We start from the raw sequence: 27,473 nt of genomic DNA on the forward strand, positions 1-27,473 counted from the left end.
TTGTTGAAGATAACATGTACCAATATGTAATATGTGATAGGAGGTTTGCAACGTTGAGTACAAGTAGGCAACACAATGATTACGACCACGAAAACTTTGTGAGACTAGCAAATCATGTATATTTAACATAAAGTTATATACTTTTTCTAGTGATTTCTAAATTTTTGATAATGGTTGTGGCCCTCACATCTGTGTCAATATTATGAAATGGGAAGAAGTAATACACTGAAGAAAGGTACACTGGATTTGCGAGTGGGCAATGGGGATCGAGCTTCTATTGAAGCTATTGGTTTCTATGAGCTTACTCTTCCAAGTGGACTTATTGTTTTGTTAGAAAAATGCAATTACGCTCTTAGCATTACGAGCAACACACTTTGAAAGATGCTAGTTTTAAACTTGCATTTACACACTTTGATATTTCAGTTTCTAAGGAAAATTTTATTCATCTTAATGCCTACTCATGTGATGGTATTTTTTTAATTGATATGCTTGGCGTGATTTCAAATGATATATCTGTATATACCTGTACCGCCAAACGATTAAAGCTAGACTTAAACCTATCTATGACATTGTCGCCTTGATCATATATGCGACGCATTTCAAAATTTCATTCTAAAGGATTTTTGGAATCAACTGACTGAGTCATTTGATGTATGTGAGTCGTGTTTATGGGAAAAGATGACAAATTCTTCTTTCTCCAATTTAGGTGAAAGAGCTAAAGATCTTTTAAGACTAATACATGGTGATGTGTGTGGCCCTTTTAGAACAATGTATAGAAATTATAAGTCTTACTTTATTACATTAACTGATGGTTATAATAGATATGATTATGTTTACTTACTAAAATATAAACATGAAGTATTTGAAAGGTTCAAAGTCTTTCAAAATAAAGTGAAGAATCAGCTTGGAAAGACCATTAAAGCACTTCACTCTGATGGAGGATGTGAGTATATGAGTCAAGAGTTTTTGAATCATTAACGAATCGTGGGATTGTCTCACACTTCACTCCACCTTACACACCACAACTCAATGATGTGTCTTAGGGGATGTATCGAACTTTACTTGATATGGTTCGATCTATGATGAGTCTGAATACTTTACCACCGTCTTTTGGGGATATACACAAGAGTCTGTTGCAAGCATACTCAATATAGTTCTAACCAAGAAGGTAGAATAGACGCCATATGAGCTATGACATGGGAGGAGTCCCAAGTTGTCTTATTTGAAAGTATGGGGTTGTGAAGCGTATGTGAAGCATGAAAATGCATAGATAACTTTATTTGTGTATTAAAGGGCAATCGTGTTAAAAAGATACTTTAGAACTTAATGTGACATTATTGTTATCTTGTACGGATAAAGGGAAAATCACACCTGTGTTACTACCATTTTCGGTTGTTGTCCCAGATGAAGCACCAGATGAAGACTCTGATTCAGAAGGCTGTCTACTCATAAGACGGTGCACATACACTAACATCTTCTTAACTACTTTAAGAACTGAACTTTCAGGAGTAGCTATACAATTATAATTATAATTTGAAAACATTACATTAATTAATTAAGATTAAGATAAACATTATACTAATTACTAATACTAATAATTAAAAAAAATCGCTACAATTAAAACAACATCAGATTAAAAGAATACAAAGTAAATAACTATACAGAATCATCGACATTTTCCGGTGATGGTGGTAGTCTTTGTAACTGTGAAGCGTACTCAAGTTTAATTCTCTCTTTAGCGTTCAAGAGCATTTCTCGATCGCCAGCTGGCAAGTTTTCTGATATTGGTGTTGCAAGAAACTTAAACGCTTCAAACATTGTTCGTTTATTCGCGAGGGCAGTCCTTTTCTTCGCCTCCTCCGCTATTGTTTTCATCATATCTTGTTGAATTCTTGTAATATCAATAAGTTCTCGTCGGGCATCCTCACTCGTTACACCTAACGAAGGAGCATTTGACGAACCAGAACTTCGTTGACTTTTTCGACTCTTAGTTTGACCTTGTGGAAGGCGAATGGGTTCGTCTCGAAATAGATGTTCAAACGGAGTCGGGTCTATTAAGTTTTCATTGTCTTCTTTGTGGTTGATCGGGTTTGACCGTTTGCTACTCTTAACACCATCAAGAAAGTCAAACTTTGGACAATCCTTTGAATTACGTCTCGAGTTGTCATCGTGTTCGTTAAGGTTGTTAAGTTGTTCTTGGAATAAAAGATCAATCGAAATCGGGTTTGACCGTTTGTTGCTCGTAACACCGTCGGGAAAATTAAACTTTGGACAATCCTTTAAAATACGCCATGACTCCTCATAATTAAAGTTTCTTTTTTGTTGTTGTTTGAACAATTTACGCGCATTTAACATAATGTCCAAGTCTCTTGTCCCACTTTGACAAACTTTTTCAACTTGATTGTAAATGTCAATAAAAAATTTGACATCGTTTTGAATCTTATTCCATTTTCCGGTGAGTTGATCCATGCCCCGTTTCGTTGGCAATATTGCATTGTAGTTTTTCATTACAGTGTTCCATAAAGAGCGTGAGTTCCCTTTCGCATTTTGGGAAGCATCAACCCATTGTTCCGTCAAGATACGGGTTTCGTTCTCGGTCCACGAAACCTTTTTACCACCTTTCATTTTCTTTTTCTTTTTTGGTTCGGGCTCAGAAAGCACGTTTAAAGATTCGGGAATTGGCTGAAAATACATGAAATAGACAATGTAGCAACTAGCAAATAAATCAAAAAAGAGTGAACTTCAAAAGTGGATCTTTTAATATAATACTACCGTAGCACGTGTTGGTGTATCTTTCCCTTGAGACGCAGACTGGCTATGTTGACCTTGACCGTGACTGTGACCTTGACCTTGACTGTGACCTTGACCTTGACTGTGACCTTGACCTTGACCTTGAGTGTTGACATTATCTTCGGTATCATTCTCTTGCCCAGATTGCATGGGAATATTGAACTACAAACACATACACAATTGTAAGTATATCTATGATTTAAGTTGTTAAAACATAAAAAACAGAGCTATACATAATCAAAAATCAGAGAGTAACAAACGGATGTAGAATAAAAAAATCACCTGCACGTATGGCATTGGTCGACCGTTGGCTCCCACAGTGTGGTGGCCCTCGATCCCGAAAGAAATCGGTACGGCCTTAATAGCCTAGAGAAGGAGGGGGAAAAAAATCAGCTACAAAGCCATTAAAGAGCACAAATAACACCAAATAATTAATTAATTAATTAATTATGAAAGAAATATTTACACACCCGACTTATATCAAGAGTGCCATCGTCATTATGGTCCCCATTATGGAAAGACCCAAGTTGTTGAGTCCCCAAAATAATTAAGGATTTAATTATGACAAAACAATATTTATTTGCACTAAAGTGTTATGTGCAGCCAGCACACGTTTGTTTATGTATAGTCAGCTAATATAGCTGTGTCGAGTGTTTAGTATGCTGCCTAGTCTATCAGCACAAGGTAGATATGTATTCTTCAAATCAGCACAGGATGTGCACCCAGCAAATCAAGAATATCAAGTGACTCAGCATATGAAGGACCAGTAAGTCTGGATATTAGCATACAACACAAGACAGCCATGCTCCATTACAAGCATGGTAGTTTCCCAGAGTGGTCTACATCAACGCACTATTCAACAGAAGTCGAAGACAAAGTTGAACAGAAAAGGACAGGAGTCGGCGGCTGACAAGTGACCTTACAAGACCACGTGGGAATGCAGAAGTGGAACGCATGTGCAGACATGTGTTATACTTTAATCATACCTAGGGAACACAACATTCCATTTGTTTAAATCAAATGGTAGTGCCAAACCGAATGGGTGTGTTCCAGCAAATAGCTACCTAAGAGGAAAGAAGGAAAGCACGCCTTCTGACACAATTGTCCCCACAAGTACAAAGCATCCAATGTACTAGTGGACAATAGACTAATTACACAGTTAATAGAACTACTATATATATTGTAGTATCCACTATTGTAAAAAGTAGTGGTGTGGGTTTATCTGTTAGAGTCAAAACCGTGTAATAGCTTTAGTTTATCTCTTAGCTATAATCTAGGTAATCTGTATCAACCAACTATCATTTCCGCCAAGGATAGTTGTGATTCTTTCTGATTTAATCAATAAAGAATAACAGTTGAAAATTACCTGTGACTCTATCTTATTTACTACAGAATACTAAACGTGATTAACTGACTAGTTAATTAAGAAAAGAATTGTATTCACCCCCCCTCTACAATACTCCTGTTGTTATTAAGGGACCAACAACTGGTATCAGAGCTTCAGTCTTGATAATTAATATCTTGGATCTGAATTCTCTTATGGCTTCGTATTCAAACTCAGCTTACCTTGAGAATGGCTCGTCTAACAGACCACCTAAGTTTGATGAAGATGAGTATGAAACCTGGAAGGCAAGGTTCATGCTCCATCTTGAGTCTGTGGATTCACTCATGCCTGGAATTGCCAAAAATGGCCCTTTTGTTCCCACTGAGACAGTTGGTAGTGCACCAGCAACAGCTGACACTCCTGCCATCCCTGGCAGAGAGGTTATTCTCACTCCCTCTAGATGGGATGATGAGGATAAACGTCGAGTTGGTCTTGACCCTAAAATCAGAACCTTGTTAGCCATAACTTTGCCTAACCCACTGTTCAAACTGATCAAGGGAAAAGAAAATGCTAAGCTTATGCTTGACTACCTAGATGTCACCTATGAGGGTATGGGAGAAGTTAGGCAGAACAGGATGATTGCTCTTAAAAGAGAATATGAAATGTTCTTTGCCTATAAGAATGAAACCCTTAAGCAAACCTTCATTAGGTTTAACTCTTTGATAGCAGACCTGACCACTTTAAATGTAACCTACACTGAATTTGAACAAGTGAACAAATTCATTGATGCACTGCCATCTAAATGGAAACCTGTTACTGACCCATTAAGAACCACACAGACCCTAAAGAACTTTAACCTGTCTTCTCTCTACAGTTCCCTTTGGAATCATGAGAAGGCAGAAGCCAAGTTTGAACTTAACATGAAGGAAAACTTTAGGTCTGCCCCCACCACTTCAAAATCATCTAAAAATGATGATGCTGCTCTTATTGCTGCTGCTAAATGGAAGAAAGCTCAAAAAGCTTTACTGGTTCAAAAGTTACTGGCAGAACAAGAGTCAGCTGATAGTGTTGAGGAAAGTGGTACTGGGTCTGAAGAAAGCAGTACAGATGAAAGTGATGTAGAAGGGTTTGCTGAAGGTATGGCTCTGCTGGCTAGGCAGTTCAAAAGGTTCAATCGTAGTAGAACCAGCAAGTCATACAAATGGAGCAAAAAGCCAAATGCCAGGTACAACAGCAAGTCAGTCAAGGGTCCTAAATCTGAGTGCTTTAATTGTGGGAAGGTTGGACATTTTGCTGCTGAATGCATGTCCAAGAAACCTTCCACGTCACATGCTAACACTTTCTCAAAAGCTGATAAGTACAAAAACAAGTACAAAGCTATGAAAGCTCAGATGAAGGAAAGTGCAAAGACTGACAAGAAGGGTAAACAGCCAGAAAAGGTTCTAGTTGCTGAACATCATGACTGGGATGAAGCCAGCACGTCCTCATCTTCTGATAGTGATACTGATGATGATGGTGCTGGTTATGCTACTGGTAAAAAGCTGTGTTTGATGGCCAAAGAGGTCGAGGAGTCTGATGAGGATGATGGTAGTAGTACGTTTTTGGCTGATATGAGGGAAGCTGATCAAAACAGAGACTCTCCTCAATGGAAAACTGAAATGATGTATAAGGTTGATAATTTTCGAACTTATACTGATGATGAAAAAGCTGAAATGTTTGACTACCTAAGAATTGATTTATGCAGAAGCTGCAAACGTGAAGAGAGTTTGAAATCTAATAACAAATCTTTAAATGAAAAACTCAAAGGCAAAAATGATGAAATTAAGATCTTAAAAGATACAATTTCCAAACTTGAAAAACAAAACTTTGCTTTAGAAACTCTTCACGTTGAGGCAGCAGAAGTCAAGACCCAGCTGGACAATCTCAAAAGAGTTGTTGCTTCATGGTGCACATCTGCTCAACGCACAGCTAAATGTGTTAATGAGCAGGTGCCTGCCCAAGTTCAAGCCTTCTTTGCTGGTGACTATGCTGCTGCTGCTGCTATTGCAGAAGTTACTTTCATGGACCCGACTCTTGAAACTGATCCTGAAGCTGTCTTGCCAAATACTTTTGCCAAGATAGTTGAAGGTAAAAAGGTTGTGACAAACAAATTTGTTAGACCTACTGTGTCCCCACCACCTGCCATGAAAGAAATTTTGGAGGATGAAGTTAGAGCAAGAGAAGCCAGTAACTCAATTGATGAGACTACTGACCCCTCAAGCATCCACTACATGACTCCGAAAGAAAGACGTATTAAAAGGGAAATCACTGAAAACAATTTGAGAAAAGTTAAACCAACTGATTCCCCTTCGTGTTCGAGTTCTACCAGTGCTAAGCCAGCTGATGACCAATCTACTGGTCACCCAGTAGCTGCAGACAAGCCAGTGAAACGAAATACTGGCAAATCTAAGGCAGCAGTTAAGATACCTACTGGTTCATCAGCATCAGAAGACAAGCCAGCAACTTCCCACGCTAACTTGTCAAATGATAAAGAAAAGACAGTTCGCCATGGTCATAGTACTGGTTCCAAAAGGAAAGCTGCCCATAAGGGAAAAGCAAAAATTGACTCGACTGATGAGCTGTCTATCACTGAGATAATGACAGCCAAGCTTGACCAGCTAATTGAGGCAGTAATTAAAAGTCGACCCGATCCTACTGCCCTTATTAGATCTGTGAATGACCAGCCACAAAAGCCAAAAGTGAGAAAATGCTACAAATGTGGCAGCAAAGCTCACCTGGCTAACCAGTGTACTCAAACCCAAACCCCATCTGCTGCTTCTTCTAGCAAGCCAGTAGAAAAGAAGAAGTCATCAAAGGTGACTCCTTCAGAACCCATCCTTGGATGGGTTCCCAAAAAGAACTAATCTCTAAGTTATTGTGCAGGGCATTCAAAACAAGCAAATCTGGTATCTCGACAGTGGTTGTTCGAGACACATGACCGGAAGTAAGTCCCTGCTGATGGACTATCAGGAAAAGGATGGTCCAGTTGTTTCGTATGGAGATAATTCGTTGGGTTACACAAAGGGTTTTGGTACTTTGACAAATGGGAATGTCACGTTCTCAAATGTTGCATATGTAGTTGGGCTTAAACATAACTTACTCAGCATAAGCCAACTGACAAGCAAGAATAAGATAGTCCAATTCAGAAAGAAAATTGGTACTATTTTTGATAAGACAGGGAAGCCACTGCTGACTGCAAAACGTCATGAAAACATGTATCAAATTGATATGAACACAGCAGTCACAACAACTGATACTTGTTTCTATTCAAAGGCAGCAGACAACCTGAAGTGGTTATGGCACAAGAGACTCTCACATCTCAACTTCAAAGATATTCACAAATTATCCAGTAGAAGTTTGGTGTCTGGGCTACCCACAATGTCTTATGTGAAGGACAGATTGTGTCCTGGTTGTGAAAAGGGAAAACATCACCATGCCTCGTTCAAATCAAAGCAAATCTCATCTGTTGAGAAACCATTTCACTTACTTCATATGGATCTATTTGGTCCAGTGAATGTGGCCAGCTGTAGTGGGAAGAAGTATACACTGGTTATTGTTGATGAATACTCGAGATACACTTGGGTGTTCTTTCTAAGGCAAAAGAGTGAAGCTGCTGATGAAATCATCAATTTTATCAAAAGAATGGAGCTTTTGAATGGGCAACTGGTGAAGCAACTAAGAAGTGATCATGGTACAGAATTCAGAAATGCTACATTAGAAGAATTTTGTGCTGACAAAGGTCTTTCCCAAAATTTCTCTGCTGTGAGAACACCTCAGCAAAATGGTGTTGCAGAAAGAAGAAACAGAACTCTCATTGAAGCAGCAAGGTCTATGTTGGCTGAGTCTGGGTTGAAGAATTCCTACTGGGCAGAAGCTGTGAATACTGCCTGTTTTACCCAGAATAGATCTCTTATTGTGAAAAGACATCAGAAAACTGCTTATGAAGTTCTCAAAGGAAGAAGACCCTCAATTTCATTTCTTCATGTATTTGGCACTCCCTGTTACATTCTAAATAATAGGGATCAGCTGGGCAAATTCGATGCTAAAGCTGATGAAGGTATATTCCTTGGATATTCCAACATGTCAAAGGCATATAGGGTCTACAACAAAAGAAGAGGTTGTTTTGAAGAATCCATCAATGTTACATTCGATGAAACTGCCTCTGCTTCATCTACTGATCGTGAAGATGAAGTGTTACTGTTTGAAGAGCCTACTCAGCAAGCTCTTGATGATGAAGAGCCAGCAGCACAACCCTCACCAATCCATGCTGCTGGGTTCTCTGATGATGAAATGGAACATTCTGTTCCATCTGTGTCTAAACCAATTGGACCTACTGGCTCTACTGAAGTGCTGCAACTTGAGCCTAGGTCTGCTGGTTCTGAGAGATCACAAGCTGGTACTGTTTCTACTGATATTGATCAGCAATCTTCTGTTGCTGCTCACTCATCTGAACCAGCTGATGATCAAGATGCTGTGTGTTCTACAACCAGCTCACCTGTTCATAACACCAAATGGACAAGGGAGCATCCGATTGAGCAGATTATTGGTAATCTTGCGAGTGGTGTTAAAACACGGAGGCATGCTACCAGTAACTTTTGTATGCATGTTAATTTTGTGTCTACCATTGAGCCCACGTGTCCTGAGGAAGCACTTCAAGATCCTAGCTGGGTTGGTTCAATGCAAGAAGAAATTACTCAGTTTGATAGGAACAAAGTGTGGACCTTGGTACCTGAACCTGAGGATAAGACAAAGAAGATCATTGGTACTAAGTGGGTATTTAAAAACAAGATGGATGAAGATGGTGTCGTTATCAGAAACAAAGCAAGATTGGTTGCTCAAGGGTTTAGACAGGAAGAAGGATTGGATTATGGGGAAACTTATGCACCAGTGGCTAGGATGGAAGCTATCAGATTGTTCTTAGCATATGCTGCTAGGATGAACTTTAGAGTATTTCAGATGGATGTTAAATCTGCATTTCTGAATGGGAAGCTGCAAGAAGAAGTTTATGTCAAACAGCCTCCTGGTTTTGTAAGCAGTAAATATCCAGACCATGTCTACAAGCTAGACAAAGCTCTTTATGGCCTTAAACAGGCTCCAAGAGCATGGTATGAGACACTTCATGTGTATCTCACTGGTATAGGTTTTAAAGTTGGAACAATTGATACCACTCTATTCTCAAAAGAGATAGATGGTGATCTCTTGTTGGTACAGATATATGTGGATGATATTATTTATGGTTCTAAAAATGAAAAACATTGTCAAGATTTTTCAAAACGTATGTCAAAGGCATATGAAATGAGTTTACAAAGAGATCTGCAATACTTTTTAGGATTGCAGATCAAACAACTTGATGATGGAATATTCATAAGTCAAGATAAATATATCAAAGATATGTTAAAGAAATTTGGTCTGACCTGTTTAAAAGACATAGGGACTCCAATGGCAGCATCCATTAAAATAGATGCTGATCCAAATGGTGAACCAGTCAATATCACTGAATATAGAGGTATGATTGGATCCCTACTTTATCTCACAGCCAGCAGACCAGATATTATGTTCGCCACATGTCTCTGTGCCAGATATCAAGCTGATCCTAAAGAGTCACACTTGCTGGCAGTAAAAAGAATATTCAGATACCTAAAAGGTACTGCTAAACGTGGTCTTTGGTATCCCAAAGACCAGGATTTTGAACTAATTGGGTATTCAGATGCTGACTTTGCAGGGTGTAAAATAGACAGGAAAAGTACTACTGGTGGGTGCCAGTTACTGGGTAGTAGGCTAGTCAGCTGGACAAGCAAAAAGCAAAATACTGTGTCCACATCCACTGCTGAAGCAGAATATGTCTCTGCTGGTAGTTGTACTGCTCAAGTACTGTGGATGCAAAGCCAGCTAAAGGACTATGGTGTTCATGTTACAAAAACTCCAATCTACTGTGACAACACCAGTGCAATTGCTATCACCAACAATCCTGTGATGCACTCAAGGACTAAGCACATCGATGTTCGGTATCATTTCATAAGGGATCATGTTCAAAAGGGGGATGTTGAGTTACATTTTATTTCTACAGACCAGCAATTAGCAGACCTATTTACAAAGCCATTAGATGAGAAACGTTTTAACTATCTCATCTCTGAGCTGGGTATGCTTGAGCTTTAAATAAAAGACAACTTTTGTTGGTGTGCTGGCTCTACAACGTGTAGGGCAAACCAGTAAGTCACATTTATTTACTTACTGCCTACATGTCAAACAACCAGCGCAGCAAGGTCTTTTATATTTTGGTTACTTAAATGTTTTAAATGAAATAATAAATAGCTCTCCAAATTTAACGATTCCTTAAAACTGGAAACTCATTTACTTCCAATGATTTAAATTAAATTCATGACATATTAAATGTAACAAAAGTATTTTGTATTTAATACAAAAAATTATTTTTGAGGTTTTAAATCAATTTGTTTGAAATAAAATCTGATGCATTTAATGCTGTATGGGAGTAATGAGTGTTTAAGCCGTGTAAATGTCATGTCAACCGTCTGTCTCCCTTTGAAAACGTGCCAGTCTGTCACATCTGCCCACGCGCCTGCAGATGACAGTAATCTTCTCTCTCCTTCACTTTTTCACCCACTCACAACGGATAAAAGTGTGTTTCATCTTACAAAATAACCTTCGGTTATTCATTTTTCAAAATACACACACTTTTACTCTCAAAATCTTTTCAATCTTCAAATCTTCATCCTACACTCATCAATGGCAGAACAACAACAGCAATCACCACGTGCTGCAAGCCAGCAAGAGGAACAACAGCAACAACAACCTCAATCAATCGAACCACAACAGCAACCACAACCTGCCCCACAACCGGCACCGGCACCGGAAGAACCGGTGGTTCAAGAACACGTCGTTCAAGGACCACTGTTCAATCTCCACCCCAACCTGATTAGGGCTCCCAATGCACCTGATCACTCCCTGATTCGCCTATCTAGAGGCAATGCTGCACATGCCCTCTCTATTCCCAAATCGAAGGTTAACAAAGGGTATGAGGCCCTCATCGAATACATCCGTCAATCACCTCTGGCAAGAGCCATCACCGGTGTACCTTCCCGATTCTATGCTTCCTGTTTGGCACGATTTTGGTATACTGCCACTGTTGCCACCACTCCCGGCAACGTTCCATGTATTCGTGGCATGGTGACTGAAACCCTAAATTGCTCTGTCACCGTCGAAGCTATTAGACGTGCTCTTCAATTGCCCGGTGGACCATTTGTTGCTTCACCTACTAGTGACGAATTAAGAAGGGAGGTGTTGGAGACCATTGGGTTTGCTGGACCAGTGGCACATACACCGTTGAGAAAGCATATGCCACCTCTGTGGTACTACTTCTTTGGGTTGATGACTCAGTGCATGAGTCAAAAGTCAGGAAGCTTTGACCAATGCTCAGATTTTGAGCTCAAGCTTGGTCATGGGTTGTTGTTCAACAGGAACATCGATTACGCCCTTGAAATTTATTTGAGGCTAAGGGAAATGGTGACTGCTAGAGTAAGAACCAACTTGATTCCATTTCCACGATTCTTAAGCCTGGTTTTTGAAAGTGAACTGGGTGAAGCTTATCAGCAAATTGCTGATCAATCATTTGAGGTCCCAGTAAAACAAGGGGGTATGCCAAAGGATGTACCTGCTGCTCCATATGCTGAGTTGACACCAGCAATGAACGAGTATCTTGCTGCTCGTCGTGGAGCCACCCAATCGACTGCCTCTGGTTCTGCACCAGCTGAGGGGGAGGGTCCTCAGCGAAAGCCAGCAACGCGAAGGAAGCAGCCAGCTACCTCAACTAGTACAGCCACCGTCTCATATACTGGTAAAGCAGTAGTTGTATTAGAATCTAGTGCTCTCTTATCATAAAGAACAGCCCTAGTCTTATATACTGACTACCCATTTCTAGTGTTGGAATCCGTTGCTCATCTATTTCTTGGTAACAGGCAAACCTAAGCGTGCTAAAGCTGGCTCCAAGCGAACCACAGGGGAGATTGCACCAGTCTCAGCTGCTGCTCCTGCAAAGGATGTAGCTATGGAACCTGGTGCGTTTCTAGACCAAACAGCAGAACAATCTAACTTAATTGAAATATTTTTAACTGCTGACTTGAAAAATGTTGAGGGAGTTAACGGTATAACCCTGGCTCCCAAGCTGACTGGTTTTAAAACTTGTGTCAAGAAGAGTAGCAACCCATACTCGTCTAACCAGGCACTTCCACATTTTTCTGAAATGAACTTATTGCAATACTCTCTGCTGACAGTACAACCAGCAGAGAACATAACTGACCCCCAAAGCAGGCTTAAGCTGGGTCTTCATCGTGTTGAACCAGCTCAGGTGACTGCACAGCCAGTATGTTACTCGGATACTGTTAAGAGTCGCACTCCTACATCATTACCAGCCAGATCTCTTACACTATCTGGGTCAACATGTGTTGCCAATGAGTCAGCAGAGTCACCGCTGTACTTACAGACACCTTCTTCTGTCTCATTCGAAGGGCTGACCAAATCAAAAGTCTGTCCCCAGAGACCAAAAACAGATGCAATTGTTGAGTCAAATTTATTTGGTTCTACAGTTGCTAACATAACTTGTTCTATTGTTTCAGTTCTTAGCAGGGTAGATGAACAGGCAGAGGGGGAGCAAAATAAAGATGTTGTTATTCCTACTGGTGATATTGCTGCCTCTGCTACTGGTGTTGGTGCCACTGATTCTGTTACTGGTGGTGCTGATGCTAGTACTGTTGATTCTGCTGCTGCTGGTGTGGAAGATGTTATCATGGAAGAACCTCCTGTTCTTGAGAAGGTTATTGACAATATTGTCAAGGATGTTCTTCTTGATGAACCTGTCACCCAGCCAAGAATGGACCCTGCATTAATGCCTGATGAGCCTGCTGATTCTTCTGATTCTTCTTCTATGGAACGTCAAGTTCTTACAGAATCGGCAGTTCGTCATCCTACTGGTCCGATTTTGGTTGCTACTGAGCCAACCGCTGAGGTTGCTGATGTTAAGGATGCTGGTACCTCTGCTGACACAACGATTGATTCGACTAAGGCTTCTGTTACTGAGGAAACAAAGCCATATGTTGTGCAGGTACCAGATCCAGATGAAGTTGTTCCTAACTTCATTTTCAAGGGAGCTTCGATTTCTCCCAAGATTGCTATGCTGGTCGATCAGCTGACCCTTGATCCCGAATCTGCGATAGTCTCAGCCAGCAGATTACCTCGTGAAGAGATGGTTGAGCTATTATCTCAGCTTGATCGACCAGCTAGAGAAGAAATTTATGAGAGGATAGCCCTGCTGGAGCAAATCAATGAACAGCCTTACTATCATGTTTTTGGTATGGCTCCAGCTGCTTCGCCATTTCCTGGTACATGGAGGCCTCTCAAGTTTGTCATCGATCCTGCTACTGGTAAGTGTGTTATGCAAAATGTCCCTGATTCGCCAGTACCTTCTTCTTCCTCAGCTTCTTCCTCCTCATCTTCTTCTGATGAGGATGCTGATGAAGGTACTGGTAAGGGCGAACCAGTCACTCATGATAACGTGACTGGTTCCAAAGACAAACCAGTGGATCTTACTGATGACAATGCTGATAGTAATGCTGACAAGGATATCAGTGGTTCTAAGCCTTCGGGCGAAGGTAAAAACGATGGTGATCATGATGATGAGTCAGCTCCTGACCTTCCATCTCCACCACCCCACGGTGATACTCCTCTGTTAGCTTGTGCTGACCAACCTTCAACCTCTGCATACTTAAAGTTCAATGCAGATGAGGTTGCTGATATTTCCACCTTTGCTGTCTATAAGACACTGCAAGGGATCACACCAAATCTGGAGGAAACTATCCGCAGAGCTATTGTTGATAGTGTTTCTGCTGCTGTCAGATCTGCTGGAGAGGCTGTTACAACTCCTATTGATCTTAAACTCCAGCAGCTGTGTGCTTTTGCTGATGTGGCAGTCGAAGCTATCACAAAGCACCATGAAGATGAAGAGGAGCTTCAAAGGCGAATCATCTCTCACAATGAATACTGTGAAAATATCACCCGACTCCAAGCTGATTTGGATGCTGCTAACCGCAGAAATACTTTCTTAAATGAGGAGAACAGGGTGTTACACGAGAGATTGGAATCGCAGGAAGCTCAAATGGCTAACATGATTCCTGCTGCTGCCTATGTTCAGATGGTTGAAAACATGCAACGAATGGCTGCTTTGCAAGGTGATGTTCGGGCCATCGTTGAACAAATGGCTATGGGTGTAGCAAGGAATGAAGTTAGATCCTCCAATCTTCTGCTACGACAATTTGGTGTGGATCCTGGTGCCCATCTTACTCCAGAGGTTGCTGAGTGGAACAATTTTGCCTTCTCTGCTCCTCAGTCAGACAGTGATCTTGATGCTACTGTCTCCCCTTCTATTCACCTTACTGCCCGCGCTGATGACAAAAAGGGGGAGAAAAAGTCTCAAAAGAAATCTAAAAAGAGAAAACAGTCTGAGGGGGAGCATGAACATGAAAAGGCTCCTAAACAACCCAGGAGAGATGGAGATGGTGATGGTGATGGTCAAGACACTGGCCCTAAGCCCAGCAACGCTCATACTGAAGCTGGTGGTGCACAGGCAACTGGTCGTACTCAACCCAGTGTGTCTGCCACACCAGTGGATGATATTGGTTCTGGCAGTAAGCCCAGTGATGTTTCTGATATGGCTGTAGCTGAAGCTTTTGTGATGTCTCAATCTATTGAACGTAAAATGAAGAGGAAGTTAGAGAGACATCAAAAGCGACAGCAGGAACTAGATGATGCCTTCAATGCCAAGTTTGAGGCCTTTGCTGATCTTAAACGTCGTAAGATTATGCACAGAAGATGGCTGAGTCCAAAAGCATTGGAAGTCGATGATGACCTGACTGCCTTTGATAAACACAGAAAAGAGGCAAGAAAAAGAAATGCCAAGTTCATGGTCAAATTCGACAAACAGAAGGCAAAGCTGTATGCACAGAGAGCAGAAAGAATCAGGAACATGACTCCTGCTGAGATGAAGGATTACCTTGATTCTACTGCGTCAACTGGTGGAGTTAGAGCTGATATTTTCATGAAATGGGTTGATGCTATGTTAGAACCCAGCTCTACTCCTCAACCAGCATCTGCTGCTCAGCCAGCTACACATCAAACACAGCCAGCAGAAACAATCATCCTTAATGATGATGATGCTATTAGACAGGGGGAGCATCTTGCTATTGTTCCTTACCTGCCTCCTATTCAACCAGTACCAACACAAGAACCATCAGCTGAACCCATGCCTATTGACAAATACAGGGTGAAATCTGCTCCTAGGGACAATCAGCCCCTGAGGAAAGGACCCCTATTCGAGGCAGCTGATGAAGGTACTGATGTGGTTGAGCCAGCTGATACTAATCAGTCAGCTGGCATTGAAGACACAGCAAGGAGTGCTGTGATAGAAGACCCAGCCAGAAGTGTGCTGCTGGGTAGTACAAGTGTTGAAGACCCAGCAAAGTCGGTTGAGCTGGGTGCTAAACAAGTAGGTGATGAAACGGTTGATCCTGCTCACTTCACAGTCTGGGGAAGAGACGGCCAAACATTTGTTCTATCTCCTCTTCCTCCCCAGATTCAAGTTTACTTTGACAGAACACAGGATAACCGGGTCAATCAGCATCCAGTTAGTTCATCTGGCAGCTATGAATCATCTATGTATCCTCCATCTTCCCCAAGGGTTCATGACAAACATATCACTTGGGAAGATGACTCAGTAACCCATGGTGAGCCAAACATCAGAAAAATGAATCCAGATGAAAGAGATGCCTACAGACTTCAGATCACTGTTCCAGAGTTGCTTGAACAAAGACAAATTGAACTTAATGAAAGAATTCGTCAAGTCAGGCTGCTGCATCACCCTCTTGATCAGCCACACTATATTGCTGCACTAAACTTTGGCGTTGACATTAGGGTGTACTTGAATAACAGTGGTCTCAGGCTCTCCACTACTGATGAAAGAATTCATTTTGAAGATGCTCTCCAGATGGGTATGGACATAAGGGAGTATTGTGCTGCCCTTAGTACTGAAGAGGGTAGAAAGATGGTTGAAGCAGTAAGATCCCTGAACATTTCATATGATGATTATCTGATGGGTTTAGCTGCTGAAAGGGAAGCCAGAGAAGCTGCTGATGCTGAACTTGCTGAACGTTCAAGGCTTCAGGATATTGAAGACAGATTGGCTGCTGACAGAAAGCAACAGGCTGAGTCCCTCAAACTAGCCAGAGCCATTGTCAAAGAACAGGATAAGGTTTTTGATAAGATAGAAACTGCTAAGGAAGTACCTACCACTGCTCCTGTAGTACCTGATCACAATATTGAGTTTCCTGATACTTACTATAAGAGCAGGTATGGTAATGTGATGAATAGAAGATCTAATCCCTGCAGAATTATCAAGGTAAACAGGGGGACAAAAAGGGCTTTTAATGTTGTCAGGGAGAACAATGTTCAAGAAAGGATTAGTTTTGATGACTTGAGAACTCTTGGATTCAGTGAATGGATAGAAATCTTGGAGTATTTCATTGGTAAAGGTGAGAGTGCTATCAAGAGTGCTCTTAAGACTGAACTCCAACAGCTGTTCAAGAAGGCAACTAAGTTTGGGAATGCACCAGTAGTTGATGTTGATGAATTTCTTGCTCAAAAGCCTAAAAGGAAGCAACCTACTGGTGAAGGACCAACTGGGAGTAGCCGAATTGTTCTACCTCCTTCCATCCCTGTTTTTGACCCTGCTGAATTACCTCTCCTGTTCCCTGAAGCCTGGAAGATTAAACAAGAGGAGCTATCTGATGAAGAAAGAGAAAGAGAAAGGGATAAAGATAGATAGTCTCCTATGTGCTCAACTTGTATCTTTGTAATTTACCTTTTATTTTTGAATTATCTTGTAATTATTGTATATATCTGTTGTAATGTAAGTAAAGTGAGTTATTCTTCAAAATCATATCAATTTATAAGATATAGATAACTCATCAAAAGATCCCAAAACAAACTTAAAGGGACGAATTTACTGTCTACTCTCTCTAGGTCCCTAAGTGCTGGCTTTAGTGTTTTTCTCTTCAAGTCATAGGTTTTGTCATCATCAAATAGGGGGAGATTGTTGAGTCCCCAAAATAATTAAGGATTTAATTATGACAAAACAATATTTATTTGCACTAAAGTGTTATGTGCAGCCAGCACACGTTTGTTTATGTATAGTCAGCTAATATAGCTGTGTCGAGTGTTTAGTATGCTGCCTAGTCTATCAGCACAAGGTAGATATGTATTCTTCAAATCAGCACAGGATGTGCACCCAGCAAATCAAGAATATCAAGTGACTCAGCATATGAAGGACCAGTAAGTCTGGATATTAGCATACAACACAAGACAGCCATGCTCCATTACAAGCATGGTAGTTTCCCAGAGTGGTCTACATCAACGCACTATTCAACAGAAGTCGAAGACAAAGTTGAACAGAAAAGGACAGGAGTCGGCGGCTGACAAGTGACCTTACAAGACCACGTGGGAATGCAGAAGTGGAACGCATGTGCAGACATGTGTTATACTTTAATCATACCTAGGGAACACAACATTCCATTTGTTTAAATCAAATGGTAGTGCCAAACCGAATGGGTGTGTTCCAGCAAATAGCTACCTAAGAGGAAAGAAGGAAAGCACGCCTTCTGACACAATTGTCCCCACAAGTACAAAGCATCCAATGTACTAGTGGACAATAGACTAATTACACAGTTAATAGAACTACTATATATATTGTAGTATCCACTATTGTAAAAAGTAGTGGTGTGGGTTTATCTGTTAGAGTCAAAACCGTGTAATAGCTTTAGTTTATCTCTTAGCTATAATCTAGGTAATCTGTATCAACCAACTATCATTTCCGCCAAGGATAGTTGTGATTCTTTCTGATTTAATCAATAAAGAATAACAGTTGAAAATTACCTGTGACTCTATCTTATTTACTACAGAATACTAAACGTGATTAACTGACTAGTTAATTAAGAAAAGAATTGTATTCACCCCCCCTCTACAATACTCCTGTTGTTATTAAGGGACCAACACAAGTACTATGCTATTTGAAACATGGGTGACAAGTGGACCTGCACCCACAACATTAGCATCGTGTCCTGTAAAAGAAAAGCAGACTTGTAATTATAAGCTGATAAATAAAAGTTACTACATGAACAGAGTCTATATGACATTAATAATGTTACAGTGCAAGGATAAAGAGATAATCACACCTGTCTTACTACCATTTGTGGTTGTTAACCCACTTGAAGAGCCAGATGAAGATTGTGATTCAGAAGGATGTCTAGCCACAAGCTGCAATGTGTCTCCGTTTTCAACGTCTACAAATTGTTATTAAGGCCTTTTTCAAATGAAAACATGTGATATCCACAAACTTATATGTGCAAACTGTGAAACAAATGTGTTGTAAGGGTAATAATAATGAATTATTGAGGATACGATACTCAGAAAGATGGTGTTCATCCTTCAATACCTTACCCTTAAAGATCAGTTGTTGCTGCTGTACAACTGGAAGGCCAACACCACTGGCGGCTATTTTCTCCTTAAATGCAGAAACTAGCATCTGAATATATTTCAACAATGATAGTAAAAAAAAAAGGTCAAACAAGTAATATGACTAGCAAAAACGGGCATAAGAAGCTGAGTTTTAAGTAACATATGGATGGATATATTAAACAGTAGCTGAATTTGAAGGTTTCTGTTAATATTAGCAATTAAATAGCATAATTTAGAGATATGGTGTAAATGATAGTAAATCCAATAAGCATATATTATCCTTATATATTTCTTACAAAATATATCTTTTAATATAAATATATCATGTATAAGAAAATAAACCAATACAGTAGTATATGGAGTAGTAATTCTTTTAAACTAATTAATAATTTCAAGAGTACACATGATTTTCTTAGTTATACAAAATGTCAATCATCTTTACTCAGAGCCATAAGTCCTTGAAAAGTCAAAAAAGGAGAAGGAGAAGATGATTACATTTTTGTCAACATGAAAGTCGTACAACTGTGAATCAAGTGTCTTGATATAAATATCCAATATTGACTCGGAGTCATTTTCAGCAACCACATTGATTGTGCTCACACGTTCATCATCAGCCATTGAATAGTGAACCTGAAACAAAAAAGATGTTATGATAGCTGCATTACATCTTTTCATAGTGCATTATGTGGTTACATCTTTAATATCTTCAACCCTGTTGAACAAAAGCTTCGAGTTTCAACATAACATCTGATCACTATTGTTGGCTTTGAATATATATATACATACATTTCACTATAAAAACTCCATCAAGATATCAACCACATTAACACGTATCCTATAAGTTCGCAAATAGAAAGCTATAGTTAACGATAACTGACTGTAACACACTAACCCCCAAAAATTAAAAATAAATCAAATAATTTTTGTAACATTTTGAGTTTAGGTTTTTCAGTATAGAAACATACATACAGTAATAAATAAATAAATAAATAATTTATTTTAAGTAATACTAGTGTAGTATTTTAATTAGGGCTTTTGCAAAGAAAAGTAAAATCGGGGTTTGGGGGTTTTCATAAATCAAGTTAATTAGGGCATTGAGGTGAAACGTAATTGATTAAACGTTGCAAGTAGATTTATAATCTGAAAGTAAACAACTGGGTGTTGAAAATACATACGAATCTTTGCGAACTCTATGAATATATATACGTATATATCGATTGAAATGCGAGCAAAAAAGTAAAAAACTTACAGAGATAGGAAGGATTATTGGCGTAAGATTTGGGGAGGAACGATCTTAGAACTTAGAAGAGAGACGGCATAGTCCTGTTTTGACTACAGTTTCATCCACTGTTTGTCATCCAAAACTAGAAATTGATCCGACAGGCGCTTAAAATATCTATCATCAATCAAAATCTATCTTAAATTTCTATATTTATTCTTATAAAGAAAAATAGACATGAAATCGTTAACAAGTTTTCTAAAATAAGATACTAGGAATCCATGTCATTTTTCAAGTATGGTTGATGAATAATTATGATATTATTTGTTTAAATAAAAATGTCATAATGATTAGGGTGGTGAAGTTCCTCCCAGGACTAGCCGCCACATCAGTACTTCATTCTCAGAACTAACTCAGGATTAAACACTATCACCAATAACATAATTTCTCAAATAAATTGAGACTCACTATATTAATTAATTAATTAAATGTACAACTAAAGAAGCAAAATGTACCACACAATATAACATAATCCTCCGTTCACGAATATGATTGAAATAGACATAGATAAGGACTAAAGTTTGAACTAAATGCTGGACTAGAGGCTGGACTATTTGTTGTCAATGGTGTCCTCGAGGACTAAGAGGAGGACGGCTTCGAAGGCATAACCATTGGGAGCACCCTAAATACAATGTAAGTTTATGAATAAAAGTTCATCCAAGTATTACCAGCCATTTACGTATTTACTTACAGTTTTTGAAAAAAGAAAAAAAACCGCGTATCCACTCCCTAATTAATTAAATCCATCATTAAATAATTCATCCATTATCATAATTACAAAGTAATAGTCTTGTTTATAGTTTCATTACGGTTCAAAAATTGCTTTGCCCCGTAATCAATAGTAATATACTAATTGATTTTTAATTGATATGTGCAATTTTAAGTTGTTGATTTATACATAGGTATTCAGAGATGACTACAACATGTTTGAAGATATTCGCGATCTTAATAACTCACGCAAGCTGAAGGTATGAATCTGTTATGCTATTTTTGTTGAACGAAATACATTACAAACTGTGCCTTAAGTGTATTATTAGTTGTTTTTTTCTTTATATTCTTTATTATTATTATTATTATTATTATTATTATTATTATTATTATTATTGTTGGAGGTTTTACTAAAATTCTTTCGTGTAGGGTAAAATAATCGATAGCCGGATAAATCACTGAATCGTGGTATCACTTTCCGAAAGTAATTATTCGACCCTTATAGCCTGGGTTACACGAATATCACTTTGGGATAAGACAGAGATTAAATTCTTGTTTTGGCAGAAACAAGAATTCCTTTTGCAGAAGAATATTTTGGTGTTCGTAACTTGTGTATTTTTCTCATGCATATTGGTTAATATATTTATATACACCCTTAATCATGAAAGAGTCTTTTATTAAAATCAATTGGCCGATTGATTAATAAAAGTATCTTCTATAATATTCAAAAGTGGTTACAGGAAGAATATTTCTATAAACAAATATTATCACTTCCATCATTAAAGTAAAAGTTGTTACTTTTACAATAAACAAATATTATATTTTACAACTATCAAAGCATGAGTGATCACTTTATAATAAACAAGTATTATTCCTTCAACCACTAAAGCAAAAGTGGGTGCAAGAATAATTCTTCCGTAATCACTCAAAATTGTGTTAAGTGTTTTCTTACTGCTGTCTCTTAAGAACCAGCACTGCAAAAGGACCAGCGGCTCAAAAATCAGCAAACAGGACCAGCAGCGCAAAAGTCAGCATACAGGACCAGCAGCGCAGAGGAACCAGCAAACAGGACCAGCTGTGCAGAACAACCAGCACAGGGACCAGCTGCGCAGAACAACCAGCACAGGGACCAGCTGCGCAGAACAACCAGCACAGGGACCAGCTGCGCAGAACAACCAGCACAGGGACCAGCAATGCAGAACAACCAGCACAGGGACCAGCTGCGCAGAACAACCAGCAGAGGGACCAGCAATGCAGAACAACCAGCACAAAACACTTAGCCAAATTTCAGCTTACTAAGAAAACTTAGTACTGAAAACACTTAGTCAAATTTTAGGTAGACCAAGTCATGATAGTAAATAATGGAAAACCACTTTTGGGTTCGGGTAATCTATCACTTAATGGGTGTACACTCCGTACCTCCAAACCCATTTACAAGTGTAGATTAAAACCCAAAATTACACTAAATTTACAACAATCCTCCCCAATTTAGTGCAATTCGTTTCATGAGAATTAAACAAATTAAAACAAAACTCATGCATAAATGAAAATATCTTGAAGATTGAATTTTCACCTTAGTACATTACACATTCCAAATATTCGAGAATCGGGGTGTTCTAAGAATTGAACCCTTCAACCCATTTGAATAACTGAAAATAACATACACATAAGTTTTCAAATACTCTAAAGCTATCCTGACACTTTACAAGCCATGTGTCCATATCCATTCATGAATGTATCTAAAGCAAAAGTCCAAGCTTTGTTGAAGCGGCAAAACTTCACATTCACATAGGTAGTTCATTTCAGTCATGCACCTGCTATTGCACTTTTTCAAATAAACCATTAAGAAGCTAAACTTCATCCTCACCTTCAACAGGTCCGAGTACATACCTTACCTTGGGATGATACAAAATTTTTGTACTCCAAATTTCTAAGTATAAGCCTTCCACATTGAATTCAACTTCTAATTTTCATCAGAAGGGAATTGGGTATCTTATAATTAGAAATTTATGTGGACTTTAAACCCATCCCCACAGCAGACTTGTTCACCAAGTCTCTTGCCAATCCCTTCGTCAAGTGATCAGCTAAATTCTGTTGTGACCTCACGAACACTATAGAAATCACCCCATTCATGATGAGTTCACGAATCATGCTATGTCTGACACCTAAGTGTCTAGACTTTCCATTGTACATCTGGCTATAAGCCTTTGCCAATGTCGCAGCACTATCACAATGGATAGACATGGGTGCTATAGGTTTAGGCCATAATGGTATCTCATGGATCAAGTTTCTAAGCCATTCTGCTTCTTTACCAGCAGCAGCTAAAGCAACAAACTCAGATTCCATCGTTGAGTTGGTAATACATGTCTGCTTCTTAGAAGCCCATGAAATAGCACCTCCCCCAAGCAAGAACACCCAACCACTCGTTGAAGAATGATCTTCAATATTGGTTATCCAACTCGCATCAGAATATCCTTCTATTACAAAAGGAAACCCATTATAAGATAAACTATAGTCCATAGTTTTCTTCAAGTACTTCAGTACCCGCCTAATTGCTTGCCAGTGATGAGTACTAGGATTACTAGTATATCTACTCAGTTTTCCCACAGCAAAAGCAATATCCGGCCTTGTACAAGTCATGGCGTACATCAAACAGCCAATCACCTGAGAATACTCAAGTTGTGATACAGCTTCACCTTGATTAGGCATAAGCTTCTCACTTGGATCAACAGAGGTACTCACAGGATTACATTCAAAGCAATTGAACTTTTTCAACACCTTCTCAATATAATGAGATTGACAAATCGAAATTCCTTTGCTTTCGCGTTTGATCCTAATGCCAAGGATAACGTCAGCCTCCCCCATATCTTTCATGGAGAATTTTGATGACAAAAATTCTTTTGTTAAATCAACCTGACTTTGGTCAGTCCCAAAGATTAACATGTCATCAACATATAGACAAATTATAACTCCTTTACCAGAATCATCAAATTTACTATATACACATTTATCTGCTTGGTTTAATTTAAAACCACTAGATAAAATCACTTCATCAAACTTTTGATGCCATTGCTTAGGTGCTTGTTTCAAACCATATAAGGATTTCACAAGTTTGCACACCTTGCCTTCATTTCCTGGCATGACAAAGCCCTGAGGTTGGTTCATATAAACCTCCTCATCCAATTCACCATTCAAGAATGCTGTCTTCACATCCATCTGGTGAATAACTAGATTGTGAATCGTAGCCAAAGCAATCAGCAGTCTAATGGTAGTGATACGTGCCACGGGAGCATAAGTATCAAAATAGTCAATTCCAGACTTTTGTCTAAAGCCTTGAATGACTAACCTTGCCTTGAACTTTTCAATAGTTCCATCTACCTTCATCTTCTTTTTGAAAATCCATTTGCAACCCAAAGGTTTGCAACCAGAAGGTAGATCAGCTAACACCCAAGTGTTATTGCCCATGATAGAATCTATCTCATCATTAATTGCCTCTTTCCAGAATGCAACATCCTGAGACCTCATTGCTTCATCATATGTTTTAGGATCATCATCAACATTGAAACAATACGAATATTGGGTAGAAACATCATCCCTAGAACCTTCAACTAAGTATAGTTGAAAATCTGGTCCAAATGATTTAGGTTTCCTTTTTCTTTTGCTTTTTCGAAGCTCAAGTGACTGATCAACAGCCTTTTCAGAGACTTCATCATTACAATCCTTATTGATTCCATTGTTACTTGGAATCATATCCTTTGGTCTAGGTATAGATGAAAATCGATTTTCATCAAAGATTGCATCCCTTGAATCAATCACAGAATTGATTGAGACAAACTCATTAGGCTCTATTACATAGAACCTATATGCCTTGGAATGTTCAACATATCCAACAAATATGCAATCTATACCTCTTTCACCTAAACTTTTCTTCTTGGGATCAGGTAGTCTTACAACCGCCCTACAGCCCCATACCCGAAGATAATTCAAGTTAGGTTTCCTTTTATTCCAAAGTTCATAAGGTGTAATCTTGTTTCTTTTGCTAGGAACTCTATTAAGCAAATAACAAGCTGTTAACATAGCTTCCCCCCAAAATCCTTCACTTAAACCCGAATAGGATAACATGGAATTAACCATTTCCTTAAGGACCCTATTCTTCCTTTCAGATATACCATTTTGTTGTGGAGTATAAGGAGCTGTGGTCTCATGGATAATACCAACGTGTAACGACCCGGAAATTTCCGACCAAATTTAAACCTTAATCTCTATATATTTCCGACACGATAAGCAAAATCTGTAATGCTGAGTCTAGAAAGTTTAAAATCTATATTCGGATAATCAGTTACCCATTGACCAAGCCTGCCGATTCACGAACAATTGAATGTAAATAAATATATAAATATATAAATTGCATACATATGAATTCTAAACATGAGTAAATTTTATAAATTGTGAACAGTAAATATTTAATATAAGTATTATCATTTTTATGTCATTATTATTTGTTCATTTATGTTTACTAGTAATATAATTATTAATATTATTAATATAATTATTAATAATTAATTATATAAATTATATAAATTCTAAATTCTACGAATCTGTAAATGATACTTATCGAAATTGTTTTATTTTTTTGTTTTCTTCCTTATGACTGTTACAAATTGAGATTTACCTGGATATGATTTTTTTGTCTTGAATTAGAATTTATTAACCATAAATTCGATCGTACCAATTAGAATCTCTATTATAGGAACCATCCAAAACTCAGTTACCTACTCTTATCTTCTTTTTATTTTATTTTTCATTTATTTATGATTCTAATAAAAAAAGGGTCGATTAAATTAGCTATAAAACAAGGGAATACTCAGAGTTGTTAACATGTTCCAGCCATCACCAAAACAACATCACAAACCCACTTTGATCATCACCCACAACCCACCTTAGCTCCCTCTCTCTCTTCTCTCTCTCCATTTTCTTTCTTTCTCCTTCTGTTGTAAGACACGAACCATAAATCCAACAATTACTATCTTGTAGCTTCGAAACCATTGGGAACACCAATTAATTCGCTATTTCAGTTGAACCATGATAAACCAAGAACATCACCACCTTTCGACTTCTACTTACTCGATCACCATATCCAACCATCAACTCTCCAAAACTTTCTCTCTCTTTTTCTCTTTCTCTCACCCACGTTTCTGTTTATAAACCGTGAACCCACTGTAGTATGTTTATTGACGGGTCAATTGCATCCACACAATCCTATTGTCTGTTTTCTATTATTTTTGTTTTCTTGTCAACTTTAAACCACAACAAACCCATCATGGGGAAACAAAGGAGGGTATCCTAGAATACTTGTGGGTTCCAGTTTCACTATATCTATTATTATATTTTTCTGGCCGATCAATTATTTATGATATCACAGCAAACTGTATCGGATTCTTTAATTACTTCTTTGGGCCGTAAAAATTAGTTTATGCAACTTGGGCTCCTTTCATCATGGGTCACGAAATTGTTAATTGGGCCTGTGATGAGCTAAAACTTTGGCCGTATACATTTGAAGGATATTGGAGATGATAATATTTGATAATTGACGATGATGAATTCAAGGTTATCATACTGATTGTAGTTCGGTCTTGATGACTGTGATAACAGTTATGATGAAGAGAAGCTTCACGATGTTGATAGAGAATGTATGATGATGATGTGATATGCAAAATGATGAATATAACCGTAAGATTATGATTTATGATGATGACGACTCGAATGATTATTAGACGACGGTTACGAGATTTATGATAGGAATTAAAAAGGTGATTCATAATAATAAATGGGAGATGCTAATAAACTGAGGGAGTAATAAGTTAGATAAAAGATCTAATAGTGTATAACAGAAATGGATGAACGGTTCAGTGGTTTGTTAGGTGTTTGATTAAGCAATAAAACCTGAGTTCGAGCCTAGTATCTTGCAGCATTATTTTTTTTTTAAAAAAAACAATAGCAACCTGTTATTGGACTGCATAACCTGTTGGGCCAGAACTGATTTGGGTCGAAGAGTAGATAATCTATTGGGCCGAAAAGGATAAGTTAAAATTAAAAGGGCTTCATATTATACCAAAAGACATAAATGGAAGAGTGGTATGGAGTGTTGCTAGAATAGTGAAAGGTTGTGGGTTCGAATCCCAACTTGAGCATTTTATTATTTTTAGCTTTAAAGGTATTTTTCATACTCATATTATTATTATTATTATTATTATTATTATTATTATTATTATTATTATTATTATTATTATTATTATTATTATTATTATTATTATGATGATGTATTAATATGTTAAGATTATTATCACCAATAGTGATATTATTAATATTATCATTAATATTTTTATTAAAGTTATTATTTTCATTAAAATCAGCTTTTTATTAAAAATTACTATTATCAATAAAAGTATCTTTTATTTAAAAATTATCATTATTTTTATTATTATCATTAATATCATTTTATGAATATTAATACTATCTTTATGAAAATTTCTATTACTATTAATTTCATGAATATTATTATTATTGTTATTATTATTATTATTATTATTATTGTTATTATTATTACCATTATTATTATTATTATTAAAATAATTATTTTCAACAATTTGTATCTAAAGTATATATAAAATAAATATAGCTAAAACTATTAATGAAACTATATAACTTACTAATGTAATAATTAATAATAATAATAAATAAATTGTTCGATTACTATTA

At 38.0% G+C, this 27,473-nt stretch overlaps 1 protein-coding gene across 2 annotated transcripts; it reads right to left on the reverse strand.

The window, feature by feature from the left end:
• Window positions 1-1,598: 1,598 nt before the first annotated feature.
• Window positions 1,599-20,117, reverse strand: LOC139847476 (uncharacterized). Of its 2 annotated transcripts, none has more exons than XM_071837154.1 (9): window positions 19,977-20,117; window positions 19,223-19,357; window positions 18,710-18,794; window positions 18,445-18,552; window positions 18,265-18,330; window positions 3,261-3,313; window positions 3,073-3,156; window positions 2,773-2,952; window positions 1,599-2,682 (listed from the first exon to the last, which is right to left on the reverse strand). In XM_071837154.1, exons 2-9 carry the CDS (start codon window positions 19,343-19,345, stop codon window positions 1,657-1,659), a joined length of 1,725 nt encoding a protein of 574 aa, XP_071693255.1. In that variant the 5' UTR covers window positions 19,346-19,357; window positions 19,977-20,117; the 3' UTR covers window positions 1,599-1,656. The 2 variants fall into 2 exon arrangements, with proteins under 2 accessions (XP_071693255.1, XP_071693254.1); XM_071837153.1 differs by having other exon boundaries at window positions 18,671-18,794.
• Between the last annotated feature and the right edge of the window lie 7,356 nt (window positions 20,118-27,473).

The sequence above is a fragment of the Rutidosis leptorrhynchoides genome, chromosome 5 (assembly GCF_046630445.1).
Source record: "Rutidosis leptorrhynchoides isolate AG116_Rl617_1_P2 chromosome 5, CSIRO_AGI_Rlap_v1, whole genome shotgun sequence".
Classification (NCBI taxonomy): Eukaryota; Viridiplantae; Streptophyta; class Magnoliopsida; order Asterales; family Asteraceae; genus Rutidosis; species Rutidosis leptorrhynchoides.